This window comes from Nycticebus coucang, chromosome 14 (assembly GCF_027406575.1).
Source record: "Nycticebus coucang isolate mNycCou1 chromosome 14, mNycCou1.pri, whole genome shotgun sequence".
In the NCBI taxonomy this organism is placed as follows: Eukaryota; Metazoa; Chordata; class Mammalia; order Primates; family Lorisidae; genus Nycticebus; species Nycticebus coucang.
Window position 1 is genome coordinate 65,570,448 of NC_069793.1, and position 23,334 is coordinate 65,593,781.

A 23,334-nucleotide genomic window follows, 5' to 3' on the forward strand; every position below is an offset into this window, starting at 1 on the left:
GAGTTAAAATTAGCTGAGTTTATTGGAGAGAAGGAGGGAACCATTTCAGACACAACAGCACCATCTGCATTTGGGGCTGCCTGCCACAATGGATGCTGATGAGTAAGCCAGGTGCTAGCAGCATTCCTCTCTGAAGAGGGGGGACCCCTCCCTGGGGGCAAAGCTGACCTCAGCTACTTTAACCTCACTGGGTGCTGAGCCCTGTGAGTCAGGGCTCCCCACAGTCAGGGCTTCCCTAGAGCCTGCAGGTCTTGGGTGGGCCGGGAACCTGGACTGCAGCTGTCATCCCAGCCCCCAGCTTTGAGGAGACAATTAATCCGATGCATCCATACTGGCACACCCACCAGGGCACCCTGCCTATGCAAACAAGTGGTCAGGCAGTTCCTCCTCCTGCTCCCAGGGCTGCCTCAATGACCACAGGGGCACTCAAGGAAGCCCTGAGGAAACTGACTTGCCAGCTTCCCCCACCCTCCCTTTCCAGATGTGCCTCTAGCCCAGGCCAGATGTTGCCTCAGTTCCATCCCTCTCTGGGAGGATTTATTCTGGGGCACCAATACACCACCCACTTCCTACCAATTTCACGCTCAATAAAGCTCACTCATTAGCTCTCCTTCTGGGCTCTGAACTTCTAGGAGGTTTTGGGAAGGCAGAACCAAGGAGAGGGAAAGGGGGTGCTTAGGTGCCAAGTCCCATTTGTCCCTGTCATGCTGTGTGACCTTGGGGGAGCGCCCTTTCTGAGCCTCTGGTTTGTTCATCCATCAAGCAGATTCAGGGACAATGGGCTCTGGTGGAGTGGGGAGGCTGCCCTCTGAGCTGGCCCTATTTCCTGGAGCAGAGGCTGCCTTGGCTGGTATTTAGAGCAGCAAAGAGGACATTCAAGGCCACCAGGACTCAGTGTGGGCATCTCCTCCTCCAGGAAGTCTTCTGTGCCCCTAGGCTGGATCAGACCCCCTTCCCCAGGCTCCAAAAGTCTAGCTTCCTTCTATTTGGCATAACTGAGACAACTGCTGCTTTGGGCCTTGAAGACCAGTTTACGGACCCTCCTGCCTAAGGGAGGAACATGGACCATTGAAGCCAGGTTGGGGAGTGGCCTAAAGAAGAAAAAGAGGGGTATGATTTCCCCCAACATGGCACTCTAGGTCCAGGCAACCAGGGTCACCACTCTCTACCTGCCCCAAACCTGCAACCCCATCCATAGTATTGGGATGGAATGGAAATAAGTTGAAAGGTTGCTAGAGGCCACTTTTCCAGTATCCTGTCTCCAGGCAGGGCACTTTAAACCAATCTATTCATCAAGACTGAGCACTATGGTAGCACATCCCAGACCTGGCTTCCAGAAAGTTCTTCTGCATGTCTACCCTCAACCTCTCCTGCTGCACACATTCCCAAACCCACCTGACTCCACTATGTGGTAACTGTTATCCTAGGTGAATCTCTTCCATTATCTAAGACACAGCTCTCCCAATTAACCTCTAAGGCCCCTCTGGCTTAGACATTGTAGGATTCCTATGTAAGTCCATTCTTTGTCTCTTAGCTTCAGGCCAACTCCTCCAGAAAGCCCTCTCAGAACACTCCCCAGACCCTTTACTTTCCCATGGGAGTCCTCTGGGCAGAGGCCCTGTCTTTTCCTCCCTCCTTGACCCTGGTAAAGTATAGCACAGAGTTGGTCAAGGTCTGGGGTAAGGCACCTACCACTCTGGGGAGCACAGCTGACAGGGCCTCCTTGACAGCCCATCTCAGGCCCGCAATGTCGATGACAGAGCCCAGGCTCAGCAAAGCATCCTGGAAGAGAGGAAAGGGCAGTGAGGGGTGGTTGCCAGACAGGCCAGAAGCTCCCTCTGCTTAGACCAGAGCCTGAGGCTCTCAGACACTTGAATCCTGGGATCTTAGGATCTCAAAATCAGTCTTTAAGGTCATAGAATGTCTGAGTCCTCTCATTATATAGATGGGGAAACTAAGGCTCAGAGAAGGGCCAGGAAGTTAGCAAGAGCCTCACGGTGAGTCAAGAGGTCAAGCCCGAACTGGGCCCTGGATCTCTTATCCTTTAGTCAAGGACAACTTGGGCATAGTGTAGGGAAAGTTCAAAAGCTTCCACATTAAAACAAAAAAAAGCAAGCAAACAAACAAAATAAAAACAAATTTGAATACTTGCTCCACCATATATTAGCAATATGTGTACTGGTTGAGTTATTGAGCCTGTATCTCACATCTGTAAATTGGGGGCAACTGTGGCTATTGCCCCCTATAAGCTGACATGAAGACAAAATGAAATAGAGCACTAAGAAATGAAAATAAAAATGAAATTGAAGACTACAAGTGCCTCACAGGCTCGGTGCCTGTAGCTTAGGCAGCTAGGGCACCAGCCACATACACCAGAGCTGGCAGGTTCGAATCCAGCCTGGGCCAAAAAATATCTGGGTGTTGTGGTGGGCTCCTGTAGTCCCAGCTACTTGGGAGGCTGAGGCAAGAGAATAGCTTGGGCCCAGGAGTTTGAGGTTGCTGTGAGCTGTGATACCACAGCACTCTACCTAGGGCAACAGCTTGAGCCTCTGTCTCAAAAAAAATTAAATTAATAAAATAAAAGTGCCTCATAGAGTACCCAGCATGGAGCAAGTGCTCTGAATGTTTGCTGAAGCTGAGTCCCGCTCACTCTGTCCAGAAGACAGAGGTTTCACCCAGGCTTGTTTCCAGCCCTGTGAGGGGCTGGGTTGAGAGTAGCAAGGGTCTGGTGGGTGCGTGACCCATAAGGTGGGAAAACAGTTGGTCTAGCCGTGGCAACCACAGGATGGAAGAGAGAAGTCAGTCTTGATTGCTTCGCAGCCCTCCCATCCCAGGAATAGGCCTTGTCCTTGCAGAGCTTTTGAATGGAGACAACAAAAGTCCCTGCTTCTCACTCTATTAACTTGGCCAGAACCACAGGGATCAAAGAGAAAGGTAACAGAACAGGGGATCCAGGGCCAAGGCAGGATCGTGACTCACACCATCCCTTTAGCCATGCCCTCCCCACAGCCCTCGGAAATCCTTTCAGATGTCTTCTCTGTGGATGGCTGGGTTTGTGTCAAAAAGCAAAGTGATTAATTACAAGATGAAGAGACTGGTTTGACCTCCATTCACGTGAGAATAACATGAGGTTGAGGGTCCTAGAGGACCACAAACTCAGCATGAACTCACAGTGTAACCATGGCTGGTAAGAAATTAAAATGCTGAAACTGGAGGCTGTATTAATAGAGGTCTGTTAACCCAAATAACTCCCTCAGACTGTCCCCACTTCATTGTGTCCCAGGAGAGGACAAGAGGAGACCCATCCATAGGAGGTGACCCATGTTAGGAAGGAATTGGAAACCAAGTCCCCTGCCCCTGACTAAGACAAAATAACCCAGGGATGCCTCATCTGAAGCAAAGTAGACCCAGGGCTTTCAGTCTCCAACTCCAATTTCTGTGATCCTCTGGGGTGAGGGAACTGAGCTCTGTGGCTCCATGGACACCTGGCGACCATAAGATTTCATAGGACATTGGTGTTGGTCAGTGGGATGAAAGGCCTTTCTCCAAGCAGAGTCATGCTACAAAGGCAGGAGAGAGGGAGGAAGTGAGACCTCCATCTCTGAAGGTGTGCAAGAATTGGCTAAATGCCCATTTTTCAGAAAAGCTGCAGAGGAGAGTTCGGTACTGGGATCTACGTGAACCTGGGGTTCAGACTTCAGTTCCAAATGTCACTCTTGGATCTTCTTGGACGCAGTTTCTTCCTCCTCCCCAACCCAAACCTATGCTACCAGGAGAAGCGGGGCAGCAATGGGCTTTCTCCCCACATGCTCACTGGCCTTGCTTCCCCCACCCTACCCCCCAGTCTCCCTTTGATCCCTCCCACTGCTCAAGGATGAAGATACATCATGGTCACAGGGAGAGGTCTGCCGTCAGACATAGGAAGCTGTCTGATTCCAGACAACACAATTGCTGTCCTTTGACCTTTAGGTGGTCCTCATCGCAGTTCACACACACTCAGTGCCACACAGCCGCAGACTCCTCAGCATGCCTTCAGACACACACAGGTTCTCACCGGTACAGCTACTTTCTTACAGACTCAGAGGGCAAGGGCTTGAGTAACACCTGCATACACCGTATGCATGTAGGCTGCTGTAGCCTTTAAGGTCCATTCTAAAGACTAAAGAGGAGAAGAAATGCCCTAAAACAGTTCCAAGCTCCCCAGACTCAGGCTCCAAGAGCAGAGTGAAGAAGGTGGTTCTGATTTAGGTCTATCCCTGCCTCCAGGCAGGAGAGTCAACAAGCTGACCCCTGACAGACTCTGCCCTCATTGGAGTCTGGCATATGCTGGAGAGTTGGAGGAGAGGGGCCCAGCTGATAAAGTGAACCTGAAATGGGGGAAGAAATCTTCAAAGCTACGGGCTTCAGACAGCTAAGTCTCCTCATTTGACAGATGAGGAAACTGAGGCTTAAAAAGAACTAATGACCCACCTGTGGTCAGCCTACCAGTCAGGGCAGAGCCAGATCCAGAACCTAAATCTCTGGATCTCTAGCCCCTGTCTGGCTCCTGCTCAGCACCCAACCCCCAGCTCCCACCCTAGGGGGCTTAGAAAGAACAGTCTGTCCTTTGTTCTGATTGGTGGGCTCCTCCACCTGCCCTTTGCATCGATTGGGGGATGCCCTGAACTGTCCTTTACTGGAATTGGTGGGTGCCTGTCTGCCTTTGTTCTGACTGATTGTTTTCTGCGATTTTTTTTAGGCCAAGGGCAGGCTAATGGCAGTGGGGGGAGTGGATAGGAAAATTGGGATGAGTAGGGGCAGCAGCAGAGAGAGGGCTTCACATTTGTGCCAGAGTGGGCTGGATGCAGATGTGGCTGATGAAGCCCAAGGCTCACAGCCTGGCATTCTTCTGTCCACCCACCTCCTGGTCCTGCTCAGCCTGCCCCAGGACTGGGAGTGTTGGGTGTAGGACTACAGCTGGAAAGGGCCACTTCCGATTGGCACATAAAGAGGACTTCAAGGTTTGCTCAAATGCCACCTCCTCCATGAATCTTCCCCAGCTCTCAAAGAAACCTCACCTCCATTGCATCAACACAGGGAAGAAAACAGCTCAAATTCCAAAGCCCAAGAGGTGTGGGCTCCGGAGGAGGGCGGAGTTGCTGCCTTAGGGAAGAGAGTAGAGAATCAAAAGGGAGGAGCTGAGAATGGAGAATGGGGGAGAATCCGGAATTAGAGGCACAGATGGAATCCCAGGCTCAAATCAGGGGCTTGAATCTTTAAAGGAATCTTAAAAGAAAGAGGAAAAGAAAAATACAGACACAGCCATATCTGCTTGCATGCCCATGTACAAGTGCCACACAAACACGTTGCCATGTACACACTTCTGCCCACACATGCACACGCCCTCATGCAAACATCCACACACAGATAAAATTGCAGCCATGTATCCAAAGCACACACAAGCATGCACTTGGACACACACATATACACACACAAGGCTCATGTTCAGGGTTAAAGTTCACATTTCCTGCCTTAAAAGGAACAAACATTAGTATAAATAACAGCATAGGCTATATCTCAGACCCCAGAGGAGAATTTGTAATGTGTAGAAAAGAGCAGTGATGTCCAGTCCTGTCCCAGATTGACTACAAAAATTGTGTGTGGCCTTAGCAGGCTCCTTTTCTCTTCTGAGCCTCGATTTCCTCATTAATAAAAATGGGTCTTTCTAGCTCTGTAGAATATAGTTCTATGGCGTTGTGGCTTATTTTAATGCAAATGGATAGATGAGTGGATGGATGGATGGATGGATGGATGAATGAGTGGACATATAGGTGGGTGGATGGATGGATAGATGAGTGGACACAGGTGGGTGGATGGATGGGTGGCAGGGTAGATGGATTGACGGATGCTTGGGTAAATAAATGGTGAGTGAATAGGTAGGTGGATGGATGGATGAGTGAGTGGATGGATGGGTGGGTGGGTGGATGGTAGATGGATGGGTGGGTAGATGGATGGGTGGGTGAGCGGATGGATAAATGGCGCCTTCCTGCTCTTCCCACATCCCTATCTGTTATTCTGTGGTCCAAGGTAGGGCCACCAGCACCACTCCCATGTACTAGTCCCGAGAAAGGGGAGCCTATTCTGGATCAGGCCTCTTCTGAACAGGATTAGGACACCATGTGGGGCTGGATCAGCATTTCTGCACTCATCTGGGGAGAGGAGAGGGTCCAGACTAAATTCTAAGTCTTTCTTAAAGTCTACAATTATATGAAACCAGAGACCTTGACATTGTCCCATCTGGAGACACCAGCACAGGGACTGATGCCCCTCTCAAAGGTTGGGTCATTGACACAAGATGCTCTGTCTTTCCCACCTTCCACAAGTCCTCCTATAGCTCTCCCCACTGGCACTAACTCACACTTCTTTCTTTGGAAGAAAGCCTCACAGTGTCCCTCTCTCTGGCCCAAACTCAAAAGTACCTCCCAAGACTCAAGCTGTGTTATTGGGACTGTGTTGCTACTGATTTATCCAACTCTGCTTGTCCTGGATCCTCTATGAGGTCCTCCTCTTTCTCTGGGCCTTGGTGGCCCCTTCTCTAAAGGGAGGGGCTCTTTCAAGACCCCAGAACCTTGGAGCTCCCCCTCCCTTCCCTCTGGGACAGGCTTTCCTGTGCTCTCTGCATGGATCTCTCTGCCTCCTTCCCTGCCTCGCCCAGCCGACGTCCACTTCTGTCACAGGCTGCACTCCTGTCTCCTCCGGAGGAGTCCTGACAACTTTTTCCACCTCCACATTTCCTCTCCTCCTCTCAGATGGCTTCTCCCACTCTCCCTCTCTCCTCCTGCATATTCCTTGTCCCTACCAGCTCCTGTCTCTCCTGCCCACTCCTCCTCCAAACCTCCAAGTAGTCACCTCGAGAACCTGGGGAGAAAACACCTGACCCACGATGGGCACCTGCACAACGGGGCAGCCTGGGATGGTGGCTGTAGCTGGGAAAACCAGAGGTGCCAGGGCAGATGCCAGCTATACCTCTTGTGCCTCCTGCCTCTTGCTCTGGTGAGCAATATACACAGTGCTTTAACTTCCAGAGAACGAGGCTCTTCAAAGACAGAGGAGAACTTACCCACCTCTGTGCCCAGCACGTGCCTGGAACTGGCAAGCACAGCTGCCTGCTCAGGGTGACTGCAGAAATCCCCCACAAAGGAGGCTCCCTGAGGGCCCAGACCAGAGATGACCCCTTTGGCTGGGTCTGAGCCCAGCACCCCAAGCTTACTTACTCTGTGACTCCTGGCAGCTTTCACAGCACACCCTGCCTGCAGAGTCAGACAAGGAAGCAGAACAAGGCAGCTCCTCCTCCTTCCTCCCCACCCGCCCACGCCTGCCACCTGCCTGAGGAGCCCCCTCTGGAAGATGCTGGTGCCTGAGTACTCAGCAAGGAGCTGCCTGTGAGCACTAAGATCTTGCACCCCCAGACCTTCCTACAACAAGGCTGAGCTGGACCAGGGGTGGGAGAATAGAGGAAAGAGGCTTGGTGACCTGGGAGACCTAGTCTGAAAGAGGAGGGAGGATAGAGACCCAGGCCACAGCTGGCCTAGTCCAAGGGTCCATGCCCTGCTCGAGTGGGTCATACATCTTTGGGAAGGGAAGGCACCTTTCTCAAGCACCTACTGTGGCTACAGGTGTCCCCTAGTGGTTCTCAGACTTTAGTGTGCACCAGAATCACCTAACGAGCTTGTTAAAGCACAGACTGCTGGGCTCCATCCACCTCCAGAATTTCTGATACAGAAAGACTGGAATGAGGTCCAAGGATGTGCATTTCCAAACATTCCTAGATGATGCTGGTTCTGCTGGTCAGATCACAGCTTGTGGTCTGCTGCCCTATGCTCTCTATTCCCCGTGAGCCTGGGAGGAGCCTGTTTTGCTCATCCCAGGTTACAGGTGAGGAGCTAAGGACCAGAGAGGAGGGGCCTGGCCCAGGCACGAACTGCCCATCCTCTGCAGTAAGTCTCCATTTCCACCACACAGGGGTCTTCTCAGGGAAGGTCTGGAAGGAGGGGAGAGGCAGGAGCGAGGAAGGAGAAAGTGTGCTGGGGCGGTGGGATGATGAGGGACAAGGCAGTGTGGGAAGGGCCACTTGCAGCTGAGGAGCCCAGCCCTAAAGGAGAGGCTGCAGGGACTTCCCCCCTCACCTCTTTGTCTCGTCTCCACCCTCCCACCCCTCCTGTCCCCACTGCCCGCCCTTTGCAGACTCCGGCTTCAGTTGTTACTCCAACAGGGCCGCGTCTCCAGCCTCCGAGCCACACTGGAGACACGTGCACTGTAGAATACACCTGAGCCCAGTCCTGGCGCCTCCTGGGGGCGTCCCCCTCCCTGACGATGGATCCTGACCCCATGTTGTTGGCTCCTCCTGGGCCTCTCAACTCCTCCAAGCCAGTCCCAGCTTCTCCTCTAGCCCCTGCCTCCTCCACATGCAGTCCTGATGGTCCCCGGCCCACTTGGGTCCATTCAGGTCGAGGTGTTGGGGGGATAAAGGATGAGAAGAGGTTAAGGAGCTGGGGAGGGAAGGCAGGAGCTGCCTGAACTCACTGGGATCCCGTCAGTCCCTAGCCCACTTCTGCAGTCAGGAAAGAAGGGAATAAGCGGACAGGCAGCATAGACAGAGGGAAGGAGTGGGGCCAAGAGCTAGTGTGGGGAGAGGGGATGGCCCTGAGAAAGAAGCACTACAGAGGGGAACAGGGTGGGCTCAGGGCTCCCCACACCCACTCCCCACCTGCCACTACCTCTCCCTACTCAGCAGGGCCAACTGCGCCCCCAGCCCTGTTGCCTACATTCTCCTCAAGCACATCACCAGCATCTCCCTCTCTACTGCCACCCTCGTCTTATCCTGGTCACCCGGCACTTGTCACTCTCCTCATCTCCTGGCCTGGGGCCCATGAGGCAGAGTTAGGCACAGAGTGGTTGTCATAAAGAGGCAGATGGAAGCACACTGTAAGTCAGGGACATGTCCCTATAAGAGAGAGGCCTGGGCAGGAAGGAGGGTGAGCTCCCAGTCCCCAAGAGTGTGCCAGCAAGAACTAACCGCCCACTCCCGGAGTCTGTGCCCTGGGAAAGTGCCTGGGTGAGTTGGCTGGCCCCCAGCTCTGCGTTTCATGACCCTAAATGTCTGACCACCTTCCTCAGCTTCACCCCCTCACATGGCCTTCATGGTGGGTTGGGAGCTGGACAAGTGTGTCCAGGAAAGGCATAGTGGCCCATGCAGGAGAGGAGAAGGATGCTGAGAAACCAGCAGGGACAGTGTCAGAGGAAATAATGGCTGAAGGAGTGACTGGAGGAGTGACTGGTTGAATGAATGAATGAATGACCTCCCTGCTCTGGGCCTCTCTTTCCAGGCGGATCTGACTCCTCCTCTGGGTTCTCACATGCTCTTGCCCCCCATGAGGGCATGGCCAGTGCATTGCCACTCTTTCTCATCTGGCTCCCCCATCAAACTGGGAGCTCTTGGAGGCAGAGGTCATGTGCTGCTCCCCTCTGGGTCCCAGCCCATCACAAGTGTCGGAAGGGCTGAACTCCTGAGTGCCCAGGGCTGATGGGGTAAGCGCCAAACACCATCACTGTGCAGAGAAGTGAATCCCATGACCCCCGGAGAGTGCCCCAGGCAGGAGAGACACCTGAGACCTCTCAAGGCATCCCAAATCTGACACAGTGATCATCATAGAGAAGGGGCTGGGAAAGAAGGTGTCTTGTGTTGAGAGCATTTGGCAACTTTACCAAGGCACTTCCACAGGCCAGGGGGCCCTTGCTGTTTCAGATCATCTCTCAGTGCACACTGGGCAGAGGAAAGCAGGTTAGGAGGGAGGAGCTCTTCCCCAAGAGGGGCACTGTCATTGTCATTTTCCTTTATCGAGTGAGGTCACCTCCTCCAGGAAGCCTTCCTGGGTAGTCATCCGTCCTCCTCTCAGACCTCTTGAAAATTCCACAGGACCAGGGTCTACCAGGCCTCAGGCCTCATGAAGTCCAATCCTCAACTTCATGGAGGTAGATTAAGGCCAGAGGAGGCAGGGAAAGACGTGTGGTGGTTCTCACCAGGAGTCAGAAGACCCATGTCCCACCCCACCCCTTCAGACCACACTGGGCCACCTTTCTTCTGAGCACCATTTATCTTTGGGGCCCCTTTAATACCCTGCTGTGGCCAGGGGATGCGCTGAACCATTCTCAGATGTGAAGAAGTGGGGCTGTGTGTCTTCCTCCAGGCTAGAGACTGGGTCTCTTGTCTCCCCATTGTGTTAGACACTGTGTCCTCAGGGGAGGTAAATGCTGAGTGACAGCGACCTGGCATAGGGTTGGTGTGGTCCTTCAGAGGGAAGGGAGGAAGGTCTGGCCCAGGATAGGAGGGGGCCTAGCCATGCTGGTCTCCTCAGGGACAAGGCAGAGTGCAGGCGCAGAGCGGCTGGTTGCCCAGGGATGCCTGCCTTGGGGCTTTCCCCAACTGTGCCGAGCTCTTTGTTTCCCTGTCTCTCAGCCTCCCTGGGTTCTCCAAGCCTGTCTCTCTTGCTGCCTGTTCCTCTCTGGTGTGTCTCTCCCACAGCCTCACGCCACTTTATCCCATGACTGTATTTGGCTCTATCGTCAGAGCTTGGCCCATCCCAGCTGTTCCCCGAATCCTAAGGGGAGGGAGAAAATGGGAGTATGAGAGAGACAGGGACAGAAACAAGTACCAATTCACATAGAGGGACAGAAACAAGAGCCAGGACACCCTGGGCCAAGGGCTGGAAAGATGGGGCTGGACAGGGAAACCCCCCAAGGAGAAGCCCCTGAAGATAATGCCAGAGTTGGGGGAGGGGTGGGGTACACCCCCTCCCTCTGAGCTCACTCCAGGCCCCCTTCTCTCTCCCTGCCCCTGCAGGAATGTGTGAGCACTTTTATTGTTCTTAAAAATAGCCCTTCTTTTTGGGGGGTTGGGGTGAGGAATCTTCCTGGCAGGGTTTATCTCAGGCATGCCCCTTCCTCTGGGCTCCCATCCACCATGTTCCTGCCTTCCACATACAGTGCTAAACACAAATGTGACTCTATCCCTCCTTCAAATAAGATTACCATGGCTCCTGGGGATCCCCCCACAATAGGCACTAAGCTCCCAGGCTATTGGGAATTATTTATAAAGCCTCAGCACAGAGCCTGAAGCAGGGCTCACCTAGGACAAGGGGCCACTGCCTTCCCTCCATCAGGGCTCTGCCCAGTCTGGCCTCTGGCCTCCTTCCAACTCTCCAGCCCTATTCCCTCCACGTCCTGCATCCTTCCCCACCTCTAGGTCTTTGCTCTTCCATTCTTGCACTGTGGTGTCCTCCCTCCTCCCCTGTCCTTCCAGGCCCAGCCCTCTCCCCTGATCTTGTCCTCTGGCTGTTCACTGGGACTCTTCATCCTGCCTCCTCCCTTCCCTGCTTCCCTGGTACAGCAAGCAAGGGACTGAGGGCTGGGGTACCGACAGCGCAGAGCCCTCCCCCCTACCAAGGAGACAGTGTGCTAGAGACACTGCAGGCTCTGGGCCCCGTGCCCTGCCCTGAACCCGGGCCCTCCTGTCCCCTTGTCAGCCCCTCCCCAGCTTTGGTTTCTCCTCTGGACCCTGAGCGCCAAGAGTCTCAGTCTATTTCCGCCTCTAGGGGAAAGTGCATCCTGTCCCGCCTCATCTCTGCCTCTGTTTCTCAGATGAGAGGAGCAAGTCCCAGAGAGGGGAGGTGATGTGCCTAGGAAGCCATGGGAAGCTGGCCATGGGCCTGGGTCACAGGGGCTGCGGGGCAGAGGCGGGCTCCTCACAGCCTATTAGCCTGCCCAGCCCGCCGGAGCAGGCAGGCTGGCATCCACAGTTATTTGCCTTTGGAGGGCCCAGGAAGCCAGGCTAGAGACTGGAAAAACAAACATCCGGAGTCTCTGGAACTTCTCCTACTCTGTCTCCTCACATCCCAAGGATCCAGAAGCCAGCATGAGTACACGTGCACATGCACGGTGCACACACACACACACACACACACGCAGGGCTGGGTAAACGTGAGTCTGGGACATCTCATAGGATTGTTGTGCCTGTGGATCCATGCAGGTCCTTCAGAGGCCCAAAACCCTGAAAAGAAGCTGACACCCTCCTATCTCTGAGGTTCTACGTGCAATTCAGAATACATTCTATCTTGGAAATGAAAATCAGAATAGCTTTTATTAGAATAGGCTTTCCTGATTGCAGAATTCAGGATACACTATCAAAACTGATCTTTTCTCTTACTTTATGTGGTGCTCCTACATTGCTGGTGACCTACGCACGTGTGTGGACTGCCCATTAGTCATCCACAATGGTGAGTCCCCATGGGCCATCACATGACCATGGCCAAATAGGTCCCTTGGGCCACTAGGAAAATGTTTGTGTGAAAGAATGTACGTCTGTGCTTCTGTGGGAGACTGTGTGAGAGCGTAAACACGTGTGAGCACTCCATGTCTGTGTCTGCGTCAGCCATCTGTGTGGGTGGCCATCTCAGCCTGTGTCCATGCATACGTGACCTGGGTCATCAATGTCTACGTGACCCTGGTGAGTGAATGAGGGTTTGGCTCACAGTGTTGGCACCCACAGGATCTAATTCCCTTCCATGCACCCCCATCACCTCTTCCATCTCCTCCTTCAGATCAGGGCTCACTTCCCTGCCCTGCCATACACTGTGTACATTGGACAAGTCTTTTAATCTATCTGGGCTCTGTTTATTCATCTGTAAAACGGTAACTTCCCTCAGAGCCACTGACAAAATTAAACTACAGCCACTCAAGTCTAGAGTAAGCTGACTCCTAGCAGGGGGCTAGAGTTACCTTTGTGCCAGTTAGAAAGAAGTGATCCCAATCCTCTGGGCTGATACAGCCCTGAGAGGCAAGGCTTGGTGGAGAGAGTGGGCTCGGTTTCAGTGCCGCCCCTTCTCTGTGGGATCCTTGTGCAACTCATAACCTGAATGGTTGAGAGCCAATGGCCTTGCAGATTACCAAGAAATGGCAGCTCCCCTTCTTCCTGCCCCCACCTTCAGGTGTACAGCCTGGGACCAGAGGGCTTTTGGCTATGGGACTGGGTGGGCATGTTCCAGATGAGGCTCTGAGTACCCTCACCCGTCCTGATTTCCCTTGGGGCTCTTTCCCCTTAACACACCCTCTGGTCCTCCCTCCCCAAGGCCCAGAGAAGGCCCTGCAGAGGCCATGAGGGAGACTGAGCAGCACTGAATGCAGCTAGGCTGGCCAGGGCCTCTGAGACCCCCAGTCCAACTCCCATTTTCAGAAAGGGAGACTGAGGCCCAGAAAGGTGCTAGGGACACAAGTGAACGCTGGAAGTCCAGGCTCCTATTTTGAGGCCTCTATAGCTGTGTTTGAGGAGGCCCAAACTTTGGCTCTGTTGGTTCCTGAAAGGAGCCAAAGGAATGAGTAGAGTTCTCAAAGGACAGGCACTTTGAGACCTGTGCCCTCAGCTATCAATAGGGACCTCCTACTCATCCCCACCCTCCCGCCAGGGCCAGATCCCCTACTGGTGTGATTAACCAAATTATGGGGCTTTTTCTTGAGCAAATTGCATCGGCCTAATTGAATGAGGCTGCAGAAGCCTGGGCTGGAGGCCTACAGCAGTGAGGGCAGCAGGAACAGGGGAGAGGAGGGTGTAGGAGCAGGTGTGGGGGTGTCGCTGACAACACGGGATGGGGGACTGAAGGGGGAAGGCAGAGAGGAGGGCTGTGGACATGAGAGAAGAGGACACCATCACTTAGCACACTCCCTCGGGGCTCCCACTAGCTCTGTCCATGAGGGACCTGGGAGGCAGGGGTTAAGGGCGCTGCTCCGGGAGAGACGGGGGAGCATTTTCCAAGTGCTGGAACTGTGTTCATTTCAAGCACTGCTTCACACAGTCCTCCTGAGAGGCCCATTTTCTATTGAAAGGAATCGAGGCTCAAAAGGTGAAATGACTTGCTCAATGTCAGAGCTAGGCAGGGCTGTCCGACACCACCGCATCCTGCCTCCAGAAAGTTTTCTAGGATATTCAGAAAAGGGAGGAGGCCGCATGCCAACTCACACCTGGGCTCAGACATCATTCCTGTCCCCTTGGATGTTTGTCCATCCTACCAGGCCCATCCTCCTCTGACTGTCAGCAGCTGAGGTTGGGCCTGATCCCACGTGGATCACACACACCCTCTCACCTACAGCACACCTTCAGCCCCTCTCACTCCCACGCAGAGTCCTGTTCTATGTCACATTCATCACTCCAGGATAGCATGCAATGACATGGTCACTGTCACCTCCATATGGCAAGTCCCACTTAGTGACACCCAATCATTTCAGTGTTCACAGGATCCTACATCACTGAATATTATGAGGCTACTCACAGTGAGTGTTACAAAGCTACTCACACCCTGTCAGCCACACTTAGGGTCTCCCACATCCTCAGTGTCACACACCATGTCCCCAATGCCACTGTGTCATCCTCACACAGTAGCAGACACACAGCTCCATGCTGGCTCTGTGTCACACTGTCACATTTCAGCATCACCTAGGACCTCTCAGTCTTAAAAAACATCCACCCTTGGTGAAATGACATCATGTCTGGGATTTGCTTTAAAACATTTCAGCAGGCAACCTAGGAAATGGGAGAAAATATTTGCAAATCATGTATCTGATAAGGGGTTAACACCCAGGATACATAAAGAACTGCAGTTCAACAACAAGAAAAGCAAACAACCCAATTTTTAAAATGAGCAAAGGTCTCGAATAGACATTTCCCCAAAGAAGATACGGAAGTGGCCAACAAGCATATAAAAAGGCATTCAACATCTGGGCGGCGCCTGTGGCTCAAGTAGTAGGGCACAGGCCCCATATACCAGGGGTGGCAGGTTCAAGCCCACCAGCCAAAACTGCAAAAACAAACAAACAAAAGACATCCAACATCACTAATCATCAGGGAAATGCAAATCAAAACCACAATGAGCTACCCATTAGAATTGCTTCCATTAAAAAAAAAAAAGAAAATAACATGTGTTGACAAGGATGTGGAAAACTGGAACTCTTATACATGGTTGTGGGAATATAAAAAGATACAGAGCTGGGCAGCGTCTGTGCCTCAGTGAGCAGGGCACCGGCCCCATATACCGAGGGTGGTGGGTTCAAACCCAGCCCCGGCCAAACTGCAACAACAACAACAACAAAAAATAGCCGGGCGTTGTGGCGGGCGCCTGTAGTCCCAGCTACTCGGGAGGCTGAGGCAGGAGAATCACTTAAGCCCAGGAGTTGGAGATTGCTGTGAGCTGTGTGACGCCACGGCACTCTACCGAGGGCCATAAAGTGAAACTCTGTCTCTACAAAAAAAAAACTTAAAAAAAAAAAGATACAGAGCTATAGAAAACCGTATAGTGCATGCTGGCTCACACCTGTGATCCTAGCACTCTGGGAGCCCAATGTGGGTGGATCACCTAAGTTCAGGAATTTGAGACCAGCCTGAGCAAGGACGAGACCTGGTCTATATTAAAAGTAGAAAAACTGGCCGGACTTGCGGTGGGCCTCTGTAGTCCCAGCTACTTGGGAGGCTGAGGCAAGAGGATCACTTGAGTCTGAGGAGTTTGAGGTTGTTGTGAGCTATGATGCCACAGCACTCTATCCAGGCAACAGAATAAGACTCTGTCAAGAAAGAAAGAGAAGGGAAAGGAAGGGGAGGAAAAGGAAGGGGAGGGGAGGGAAACAGTATAGGGATGCCTCAAAAATGAAAACATGGAATTCCCGCATGATCCAGCAATTCTACTTCTGTGTACACAGCCAAAATAATTGAAAGTAGGGCCTTGAAGAGATATTTGTATACCCGTGTTCACAGCAGCATATTCACAACAGCTAAAATGTGGAAGCCGCCCAGGTGGACGAGAGGATGAGCAAAATGTGCTATGTGCATACGATGGAATATTATTTGACCAGAAAAAGGAAGGAAATCCCGTCACGTGCTACAACATGGATGAACACTGAGGACGTTATGTGAGGTGAACATAAAAGCCAGTCACAAAAGAGAAATACTCTACGATTCCAATTATATGGGGTATCCAGAGTAATCAAAATCATAGAGACAGAAAGTAGAAAGGGGGGTGGCAGGGGCTGGGGACCGAGGAGGACGCAGAGTCTCAGTCTGGGAAGAGGAAGAGTTCTGGGAATGGGTTGCAGAACAGTGGAAATGGACCCAACACGACTGAACTGACTACACACTTAGAAAAGGTCATGATGGCAAATTTTATGTTATGTGTACTTTACCACAATTAAATATTTTTGTAAAAACTTGTAAAGAAAAATGAAAGAAAGGAAGGGATGGGAATAGATGAAGCAAATGTGGCCAAACCTTGACAACTGTTGAACTTAGGTGATGGGTTTGTGGCAGTCTATTGTTATTCTCTCCGGTATTGTGTCTGTTTAAAACATTCTAAAATAAGAAAACATTAACACTCCCCCCTTGACCCTGCAGCTCTTTCCAGGGACCACACTCCTTCTCTGCATCTCCTACAGCTGGAGCAAAGGGCTGTCTGGGTTCATGTGTTCACTTCCACTCACCATCTCACCCAGGTTTCGGGCCCCAGCTCGTCTCTGAAATGGCTCTTGTCAGCCTGACTCATCCACAGGGCCAGGGGCAGCACAACTTCCTCATCCCCACCTTTCCTGGGACCAGCACCATCTACACACTCCCTGCTCCTGGAACCTCTCTCCTCCCTGGGCTTCTGGTTTCACACCTTTGGTCCCCTACACCTGCCAGGCCTTCCATGTCTCTGCTGCGCCTGCTCACCTCCTCAGGCTCTAGATGATGGAGCGTGCAGGCTCAGGGCTCAGGCCTCTCCTGTCACCAAGCTCTCTTTCTGTGTCATCTCAGCCAGGGCTGTTGACTCCCACATATATGTCCCCATCCAGCGGATGATGTCCTCTGACATCATCGCCTGGATGATTGACTTAACATGTCCCAATCACAGCTCTCAATTTCTGCCTCCGTATCCTCCCTGCCCAGCTAACTCTGACCTCCTCCAACCTTTGCCCATCTAAGAAACATCTCCACCATCCATCACTTGGATTTTCAAGCCAAAAACATGAGAGTCGTCCTCAGTTTCTCCTTCTCGCTCACCTTTCATTCATCAGCAAGTTCTGTCTTTTCTCTCTATCAAATGTCACCAAAGTTTATCCATGTCTCTAACTCTTTTTTTTTTTTTTTTTGAGACAGAGCCTCAAGCTGTCACCCCTGGTAGAGTGCTATGGCGTCACATCTAACAGCAACCTCAAATTCCTGGGCTTAAGTGATTCTCTTGCCTCAGCCTCCCAAGTCTCTGGACTACAGGCGCCCACCATAACGCCCGGCTATTTTTTGGTCATAGTTGTCATTGTTGTTTGGCAGGCCCAGGCTGTACTCGAACCCTCCAGCTCTGGTCTATGTGGCTGGCACCTTAGCCGCTTCAGCTACAGGCGCCAAGCCCATGTCTCTAACTCTTCTGCCATCCCCTGAGCCCAGGCACCAACATCTCCTGCCTAGGTGGCTGTAGGAGCCTCCAACTGCTCTGCCCACTTCCTCTCTGCACCTCCCAACTCTACCACACTCAGCAACCAGAACAACCCTTCAAAACCATTTATTGAACTGTGTTACTTCCCTCCCTGAACCTACTGGTGTCTTCCCATGACAGTTTCACACACAGTGTTGTGTGTGGACATTTCATATTGTCACAACCATTACCTTAAATCACACATGCAATGTCAGGTTCAGGGTCACATGGCATCACACTCTTGCTTTCATGTACTTACTGTCACTCTACGACACACCCTTGTTTACACACTCTGCCTCACTATAGCACATGCTTAAGACACACCACATGCTTAAGACACACTTGAAATCACAATTCAGTGTCACTCAGGCCACAAACTCAGGACCACACCCATTATTATAAATGTCATTTGCTCACGTTATGTATTTTTTAATTTTTTTTTATAGAGACAGAGCCTCAAGCTGTCACCCTCGGTAGAGTGCTGTGGTGTCACAGCTCACAGCAACCTCCAACTCCTGGGCTTAGGTGAGTCTCTTGCCTCAGCCTCCCGAGTAGCTAGGACTACAGGTGCCCACCACAACGCCTGGCTATTTTTTGTTGCATTTCGGCCCGGGCCAGGTTTGAACCCACCACCCTCAAGTATATGGGGCCGTTGCCCCACTCACTGAGCCATAGGCACTGCCCTCACATTATGTATTTGATTCTCAGGCTGTCACACCCTCTGTGCACCCATCATCACCCTCAGTGTCACACATGTGATAACAGTATGCAATACAATTCAGTGATGTCATTCAGCATCACACAATATCAATCATACAGTTATCATGGTGTCACACATTTAGTATCACAGAGTGTCACATACTCAGTGACTCACCCACTCCCCACACAGGATCACAATCAGACACTTGGTATCACATGTCACAAGCTCAGCGTCACATGCCAAGTAGACTACTCACTGTCTCACAGTGTCTCAGTGTCACCCTTGGCATCACCTGGGTCCCACAAAGCTCCCTCCCACCCCCACCATGCTGGGCACGGTCACCAGAGCTGCTACCCCATGTCAAGGCTGTTTCCTGTTGTTGTGCTCAGAGTCCTCAGCCACCGCTTGTTCCTTCAAGGATTTCCTGTTGTCAAGGCCCCAGTCAGGCCTGGCCCAGTCTGGGATACACAGCCCTAAGCCTAAGAGCCAGCCGGCAGGAACCCTGGCCCCTTCCCTAGTGTGAATCTGGCTGGCTCATGGGATTTTTCCATCCTCCCCCATCAGTCAGCCCAGATCCCTCAGGTGCCTGGGCTTGTGATGGCTCCACTGGCATGGGCAGAGGAGATGGCCTCTGGCCTTGCCCCACTCCCAGGGTGCCCAGCCTGCAAGGAGCTGCCTACCCTGAACCACTTTGGACAAGACCAGCAGGGGCTCTGTCTGGAGGCTGGAAGCCTAAAGCGGGGGGAGGGGGAAGACAAGGACAAAGGGTTAGAGGGTTATAGAGCTAGGGAAGTCTTCCCAGAGGAAAGCCTGCAGAGAGCCAGGAAGCATGGAGGAAGGGGAAGAAAAGACATCCCAAGTGGGGGCACCAGACAGGAGGAAAGTTAGAGGCTGGAACCTGGAAGAGACAGAGAGGACAGAGATGAAGACAGGAACAGGAAAGAGAGGTTATTCTGTGGGATTTGGAGAAAACAGGCTTCTCTCCCATCAGCTTCCCCTTCTCCCTCAGCCAGCATTCAGATACAGGCTCTAAGCAGAGCCCTCAGGCATGCCCCTCCCTCACAGACTGCCCCCTCCGGCTGCCAAGACCCCTCGCCTCCTGCCCTGGCCAGCCTGCAGGAAGGACACGTGGAGGCCAGTGCACACGCTCCCAACACGGCCTGAGATAAATATTTCCCGGGAAACGGAACTTGTTCTCTCTGTGTTTACAGCCAAGGGCCAGACAGGACAGTGGGGGAGGGGCCGGTGGAAGAACCTCATCCCTGGCCCACAGCATCAAGCTGGGCACTGCCTTAGACCTGCTGTGCACGTCCGAGTCAGGACCTGCCTCTCTCTGAGCCAGGATGCAAGGGAGCTGGGTCTAGGCTTGCCCACACTCCTGGGTCTCAGCTTGTGTTTTCTCTGGGTGTAAATCTTGCACTTTGATGCCTCCCTCTTTAGACTGTATCCTCTGATTGCACAACTGATGGTGCCCATCTCTTTCTTGTCCTAAGGCAGTCAAGGGTGTGGACAGACAGATGGGCAGACAGAGAGGCAGGAGTGGCAGCTGAGACCACCTCCCTGGCCCTAAGTCCCTGCACACCCTAGGCTTGTGCAGCCTGACAGGTGGGCACAGACAGATGGCAGGGCCTCAGGGCCCTATGGATGCCAGATGCTATGGCCAACTTGTTGGCAGCAACTCCCTTGGGGCCAAGGGACATCATTGAGGCCACTTGCTCCTGATGTGCAGAATCCAGGAGCAGGCAGGCACATCTGGCAGTTAGGAGCATTCACTTGAGAATTTTAAATATGAGCCTGAAAAGCGCTGCCTGCAACAGCCCTTCCAGCCTCACCCCAGTGCTCCCTTCCCTGTAAGATATGCTTCACAGACATGTACAGCCCTCTCCCCCAGAGGCCTGGCAGCATCCCACACGCCCTTGCACTAGCTGCTCCTTCTCCTGCAAAGCCCCGCAAAGGCCCCTGTGGCAATCCCACCTCCACTACCACCCTGGCTCCTACCCTGACTGTTGTTGTCCCACTATCCTGGGTTTACTTAGTGACCATCAGTGGCCTCAGCCTCATCCCCAACTCGGAAGCTAAGCTTTGCTCAGCCCAGGACTCAGCAGGTTTTGGAGTGGGGTTCTAAGAACTGAGCCAGCCCCCTGAAGCCCTTCTGGGGCTGAGTCCTTGCTCCAGCCTCCTCTATCCCATTCTAGTCCTCATGGCATTCATTTGGTCCTGTCAGAAGCACGTGGAACCCTCTGACTGCTCAGCTCCTCTCTGGCTACATTCGGCCTTACCTGTCTCCATCTTTCCAAGTTCCAAGGCTGTATCCTCCAGGAAGTCTCTGAGACTGCCCAACCCAGCAACTTTGCCCCCTGGAACTATTTAGAACAGTCCTACTCACAGCCATTCTTGTTCATTCAACAAGTGTTTATTGAGTACCTGCTGTATAGTCAGGCCTATGCCAGGCCCCTCATAGGCCCAAGAGAGACAAAGGAGACACAGCCTTGGCCCCTGTCCCTCTCCCCTGGGTTTACGATCACATGAAAAAGGATAAATAACACATATAACCATGGGGAATAACAAGGTACCAACTGCAGGCTCTGGGAAACTTAGGGGCTGTGAGTGCCTGGGACACGTAGGAGACTGACTCAGCCTGAGGTGGAGGGAGCAGTCTGAGAGGACTTCACAGAGGAGGTTACGTTTAATCAGAACCTTAAAAACAGAGGAAAAAGGAAAGGTGCTCCAGACAGAGGAGTCAGGGTGAGTGAAGGCAGGGAGGCCAGAAGAGCGGATGCATGGTAGGGAGTGGGCACAGCCATTTGGCTGAAGCATGGGGTGAAGGATGGACACCAGGGGGACCTGGTAGGCAAAGCCAGCAATGCCATGCCAAGGGTGAGGTCTTCACTTATCCAAGAGCAACAATAGAGGAGCCAGTGCTAGGCAGTGCCTTGGGTGCTCAGTGCAGACACCTATGGCCTAGATACCTATGTCCACATCTGCCTCACCCCACCCTCCATCCCAGCTAAAGCTTCCCAGTTCCCCTCTGGGCCTGGAAAGCCGCACAGACAGGGCATAGACTTGGTGTACTCAGTTCACCAGCTTGAATGGCCTCGGCTCTGACTTCCAGGGAAAGTAAAGATGCAGAGGCCTGGCCCTGAAGGAGGATGCCAGGCTGAGCTGCCAGGGCCTCTCCTCCAAGTTGTTTGCTGGCACAGGAGCCCGGGAGCCATCCCAGGAGGGTGTGCTAAGCAGATGCCTACTGGTGGGGATGGGTGCTGGCAGCTCTGCTCTCCTGGCTGCTGCCCAGCCAGTGCCAGGACAGCATGCCATGCCCACAGAACCTCCACAAACCTCAGTCCATCCTTGTGATGTACCCTGTCTCATGGGGGTACAGTCCAGTCCTGGCTCCAAGGATGTCATCTGCAAGGGACAAGGGGAGGGGGCCAAGGCCACGCCATGGGCCAGGCACTTTGTGATAATGTCCAATAATAGTAATTATATCCAAATAATAATAGAATTTCTTATCCCTGTTTGGCAGGTAAGGAAGCTGATACTCAAAATGGTTAAGTGGCTGGGTCAAGGTCACATCTGTAGGAAGTGGTGAAGCTGGGACTTGAACCTGCTTAACTTTCCACATTATTTGTCCACAACATGAGCCCATATTATCTCCCCAGACTGCCCTGTCAAGAGGGCTCTTTGTCAGGCTCTCAGTCTGTCTTCCCTCCTTCCCTCCAGCCTGAGCAACATCTTGGGCCTCCAGTCCTGTCCTTTCCATATTGGGGAGTTCCCGAGGGCAGCCCATCACTTCTCCCAGCAGGGCCAAGCATGGGCCTGGGCACTCTGGCTAGGCTCTCTCCTGCTGAGAGAGCCTAGAAATAGGGCGACACTGCTAGGAGGCAGGGCAGACAATAACCATCTTTAGGACAGGTGTGGATTGGGAGCAGGACAGAGGAGAGGAGCTCATGGCCTAAGATCCTCAGTCAGAGGCAGTAGGACCCAGGTGTAAGAAAGGCAGAAGGAGACCACACGGACGAGAGTGAGTGGGGCTGGCCCAGGGAGGCCTCTTGGAGAGGATGGGGCTGGTGGAGCTGGACAAGGGGCAGAACGTGGGCTTGCAAAGAGCAGAGCCAATGGTCAAGGAAGAGGGGCTGTCACAGAGGCATAAGCAAGGAGCCAAGACCAGACTCCTTCCCTCAGGGCCCAGCCCCCATTACCCGGGAGGGTCTCATCTTCTCTCAAGGCCCCTCTCCCCTTGTGGCTTCCTGAGTGGATGACAAATCCAGTCTTTCCTGGCGGGTGGCCGAGGCTGCTGAGACACACTGCAGGCTCCCAGGAACACCATCTGTCCCAGCTCTGGGGGAGCCCCCGCCCCATGGGGAATGCCATGGCAATAAATAAATTAATAATGACTTTCCAGGCCCTCCCCCTCCTCCCTCCGCCAGCTCCCTGCAGCAGGGCCCACTCCCACTTGGAGGAACAGTCTCGGGGGCATGGCCCTATGTCTCAGCAGGGACACATGCTGTGTGCCAGGTCCCACATGGGCATTTCTTTTCCTGTCTTACTTAAGGGCAAGGAAAGAGCGAGGAGCCTGAGACACATCTGGGCTGCACTCTCAGCTTGCCCTGATCCACTCGTTGCACGATCCCTCTGGGCCTCAGTCTCCCCAAATGTAAAAGGGGAATAATAGTGCCCCCTACCTCATAGGCTGTTGTGAGAAATAAACAAGATGTATCTAAAGCTCCTGGCACACAAGAGGTGCTGGTACAAGCAGCATCTTCCTCTCCTCAGCCTGGTCTGCGCAGACTCATGCTGTTCTGGCTTCATGGTCCAATTTACACACACACACTCACACACAGCCCTCCTTTGTGCCAATCTTTGACATCTGCAGCCCATCCCATTTTTGCTCCATAACGCCCCTCTGAGCACTGAAGATTCCTACAAGGTACCCAGAGCCATCGTCAGGGACTGGGCTTGGCATCCCTGATTTCAAAGGAAAAGCACTGACTGAGCCCTGACAGGTACCCATCAGAGGGAGGTGGAAACTTCAGGAATGAAAAAGGCATAGTCCTTAGGCTGAAGGAGCTCACAATGCAGAGAGGAGGATGAACCAGACACGTACACAGTCACATG

General features: G+C 52.9%; 1 protein-coding gene across 6 annotated transcripts in view; it reads right to left on the reverse strand.

Annotated features, from left to right (window-relative positions):
- Positions 1–23,334, reverse strand: part of PDE2A (phosphodiesterase 2A) — a 96,490-nt gene that overhangs the window by 30,647 nt on the left and 42,509 nt on the right. For all 6 annotated transcript variants that reach the window (XM_053560600.1, XM_053560605.1, XM_053560599.1 and 3 more), the window contains one exon: positions 1,693–1,782. In XM_053560600.1, coding sequence (XP_053416575.1) covers positions 1,693–1,782 — 90 coding nt within the window. The remainder of the gene's footprint in view (positions 1–1,692; positions 1,783–23,334) is intronic.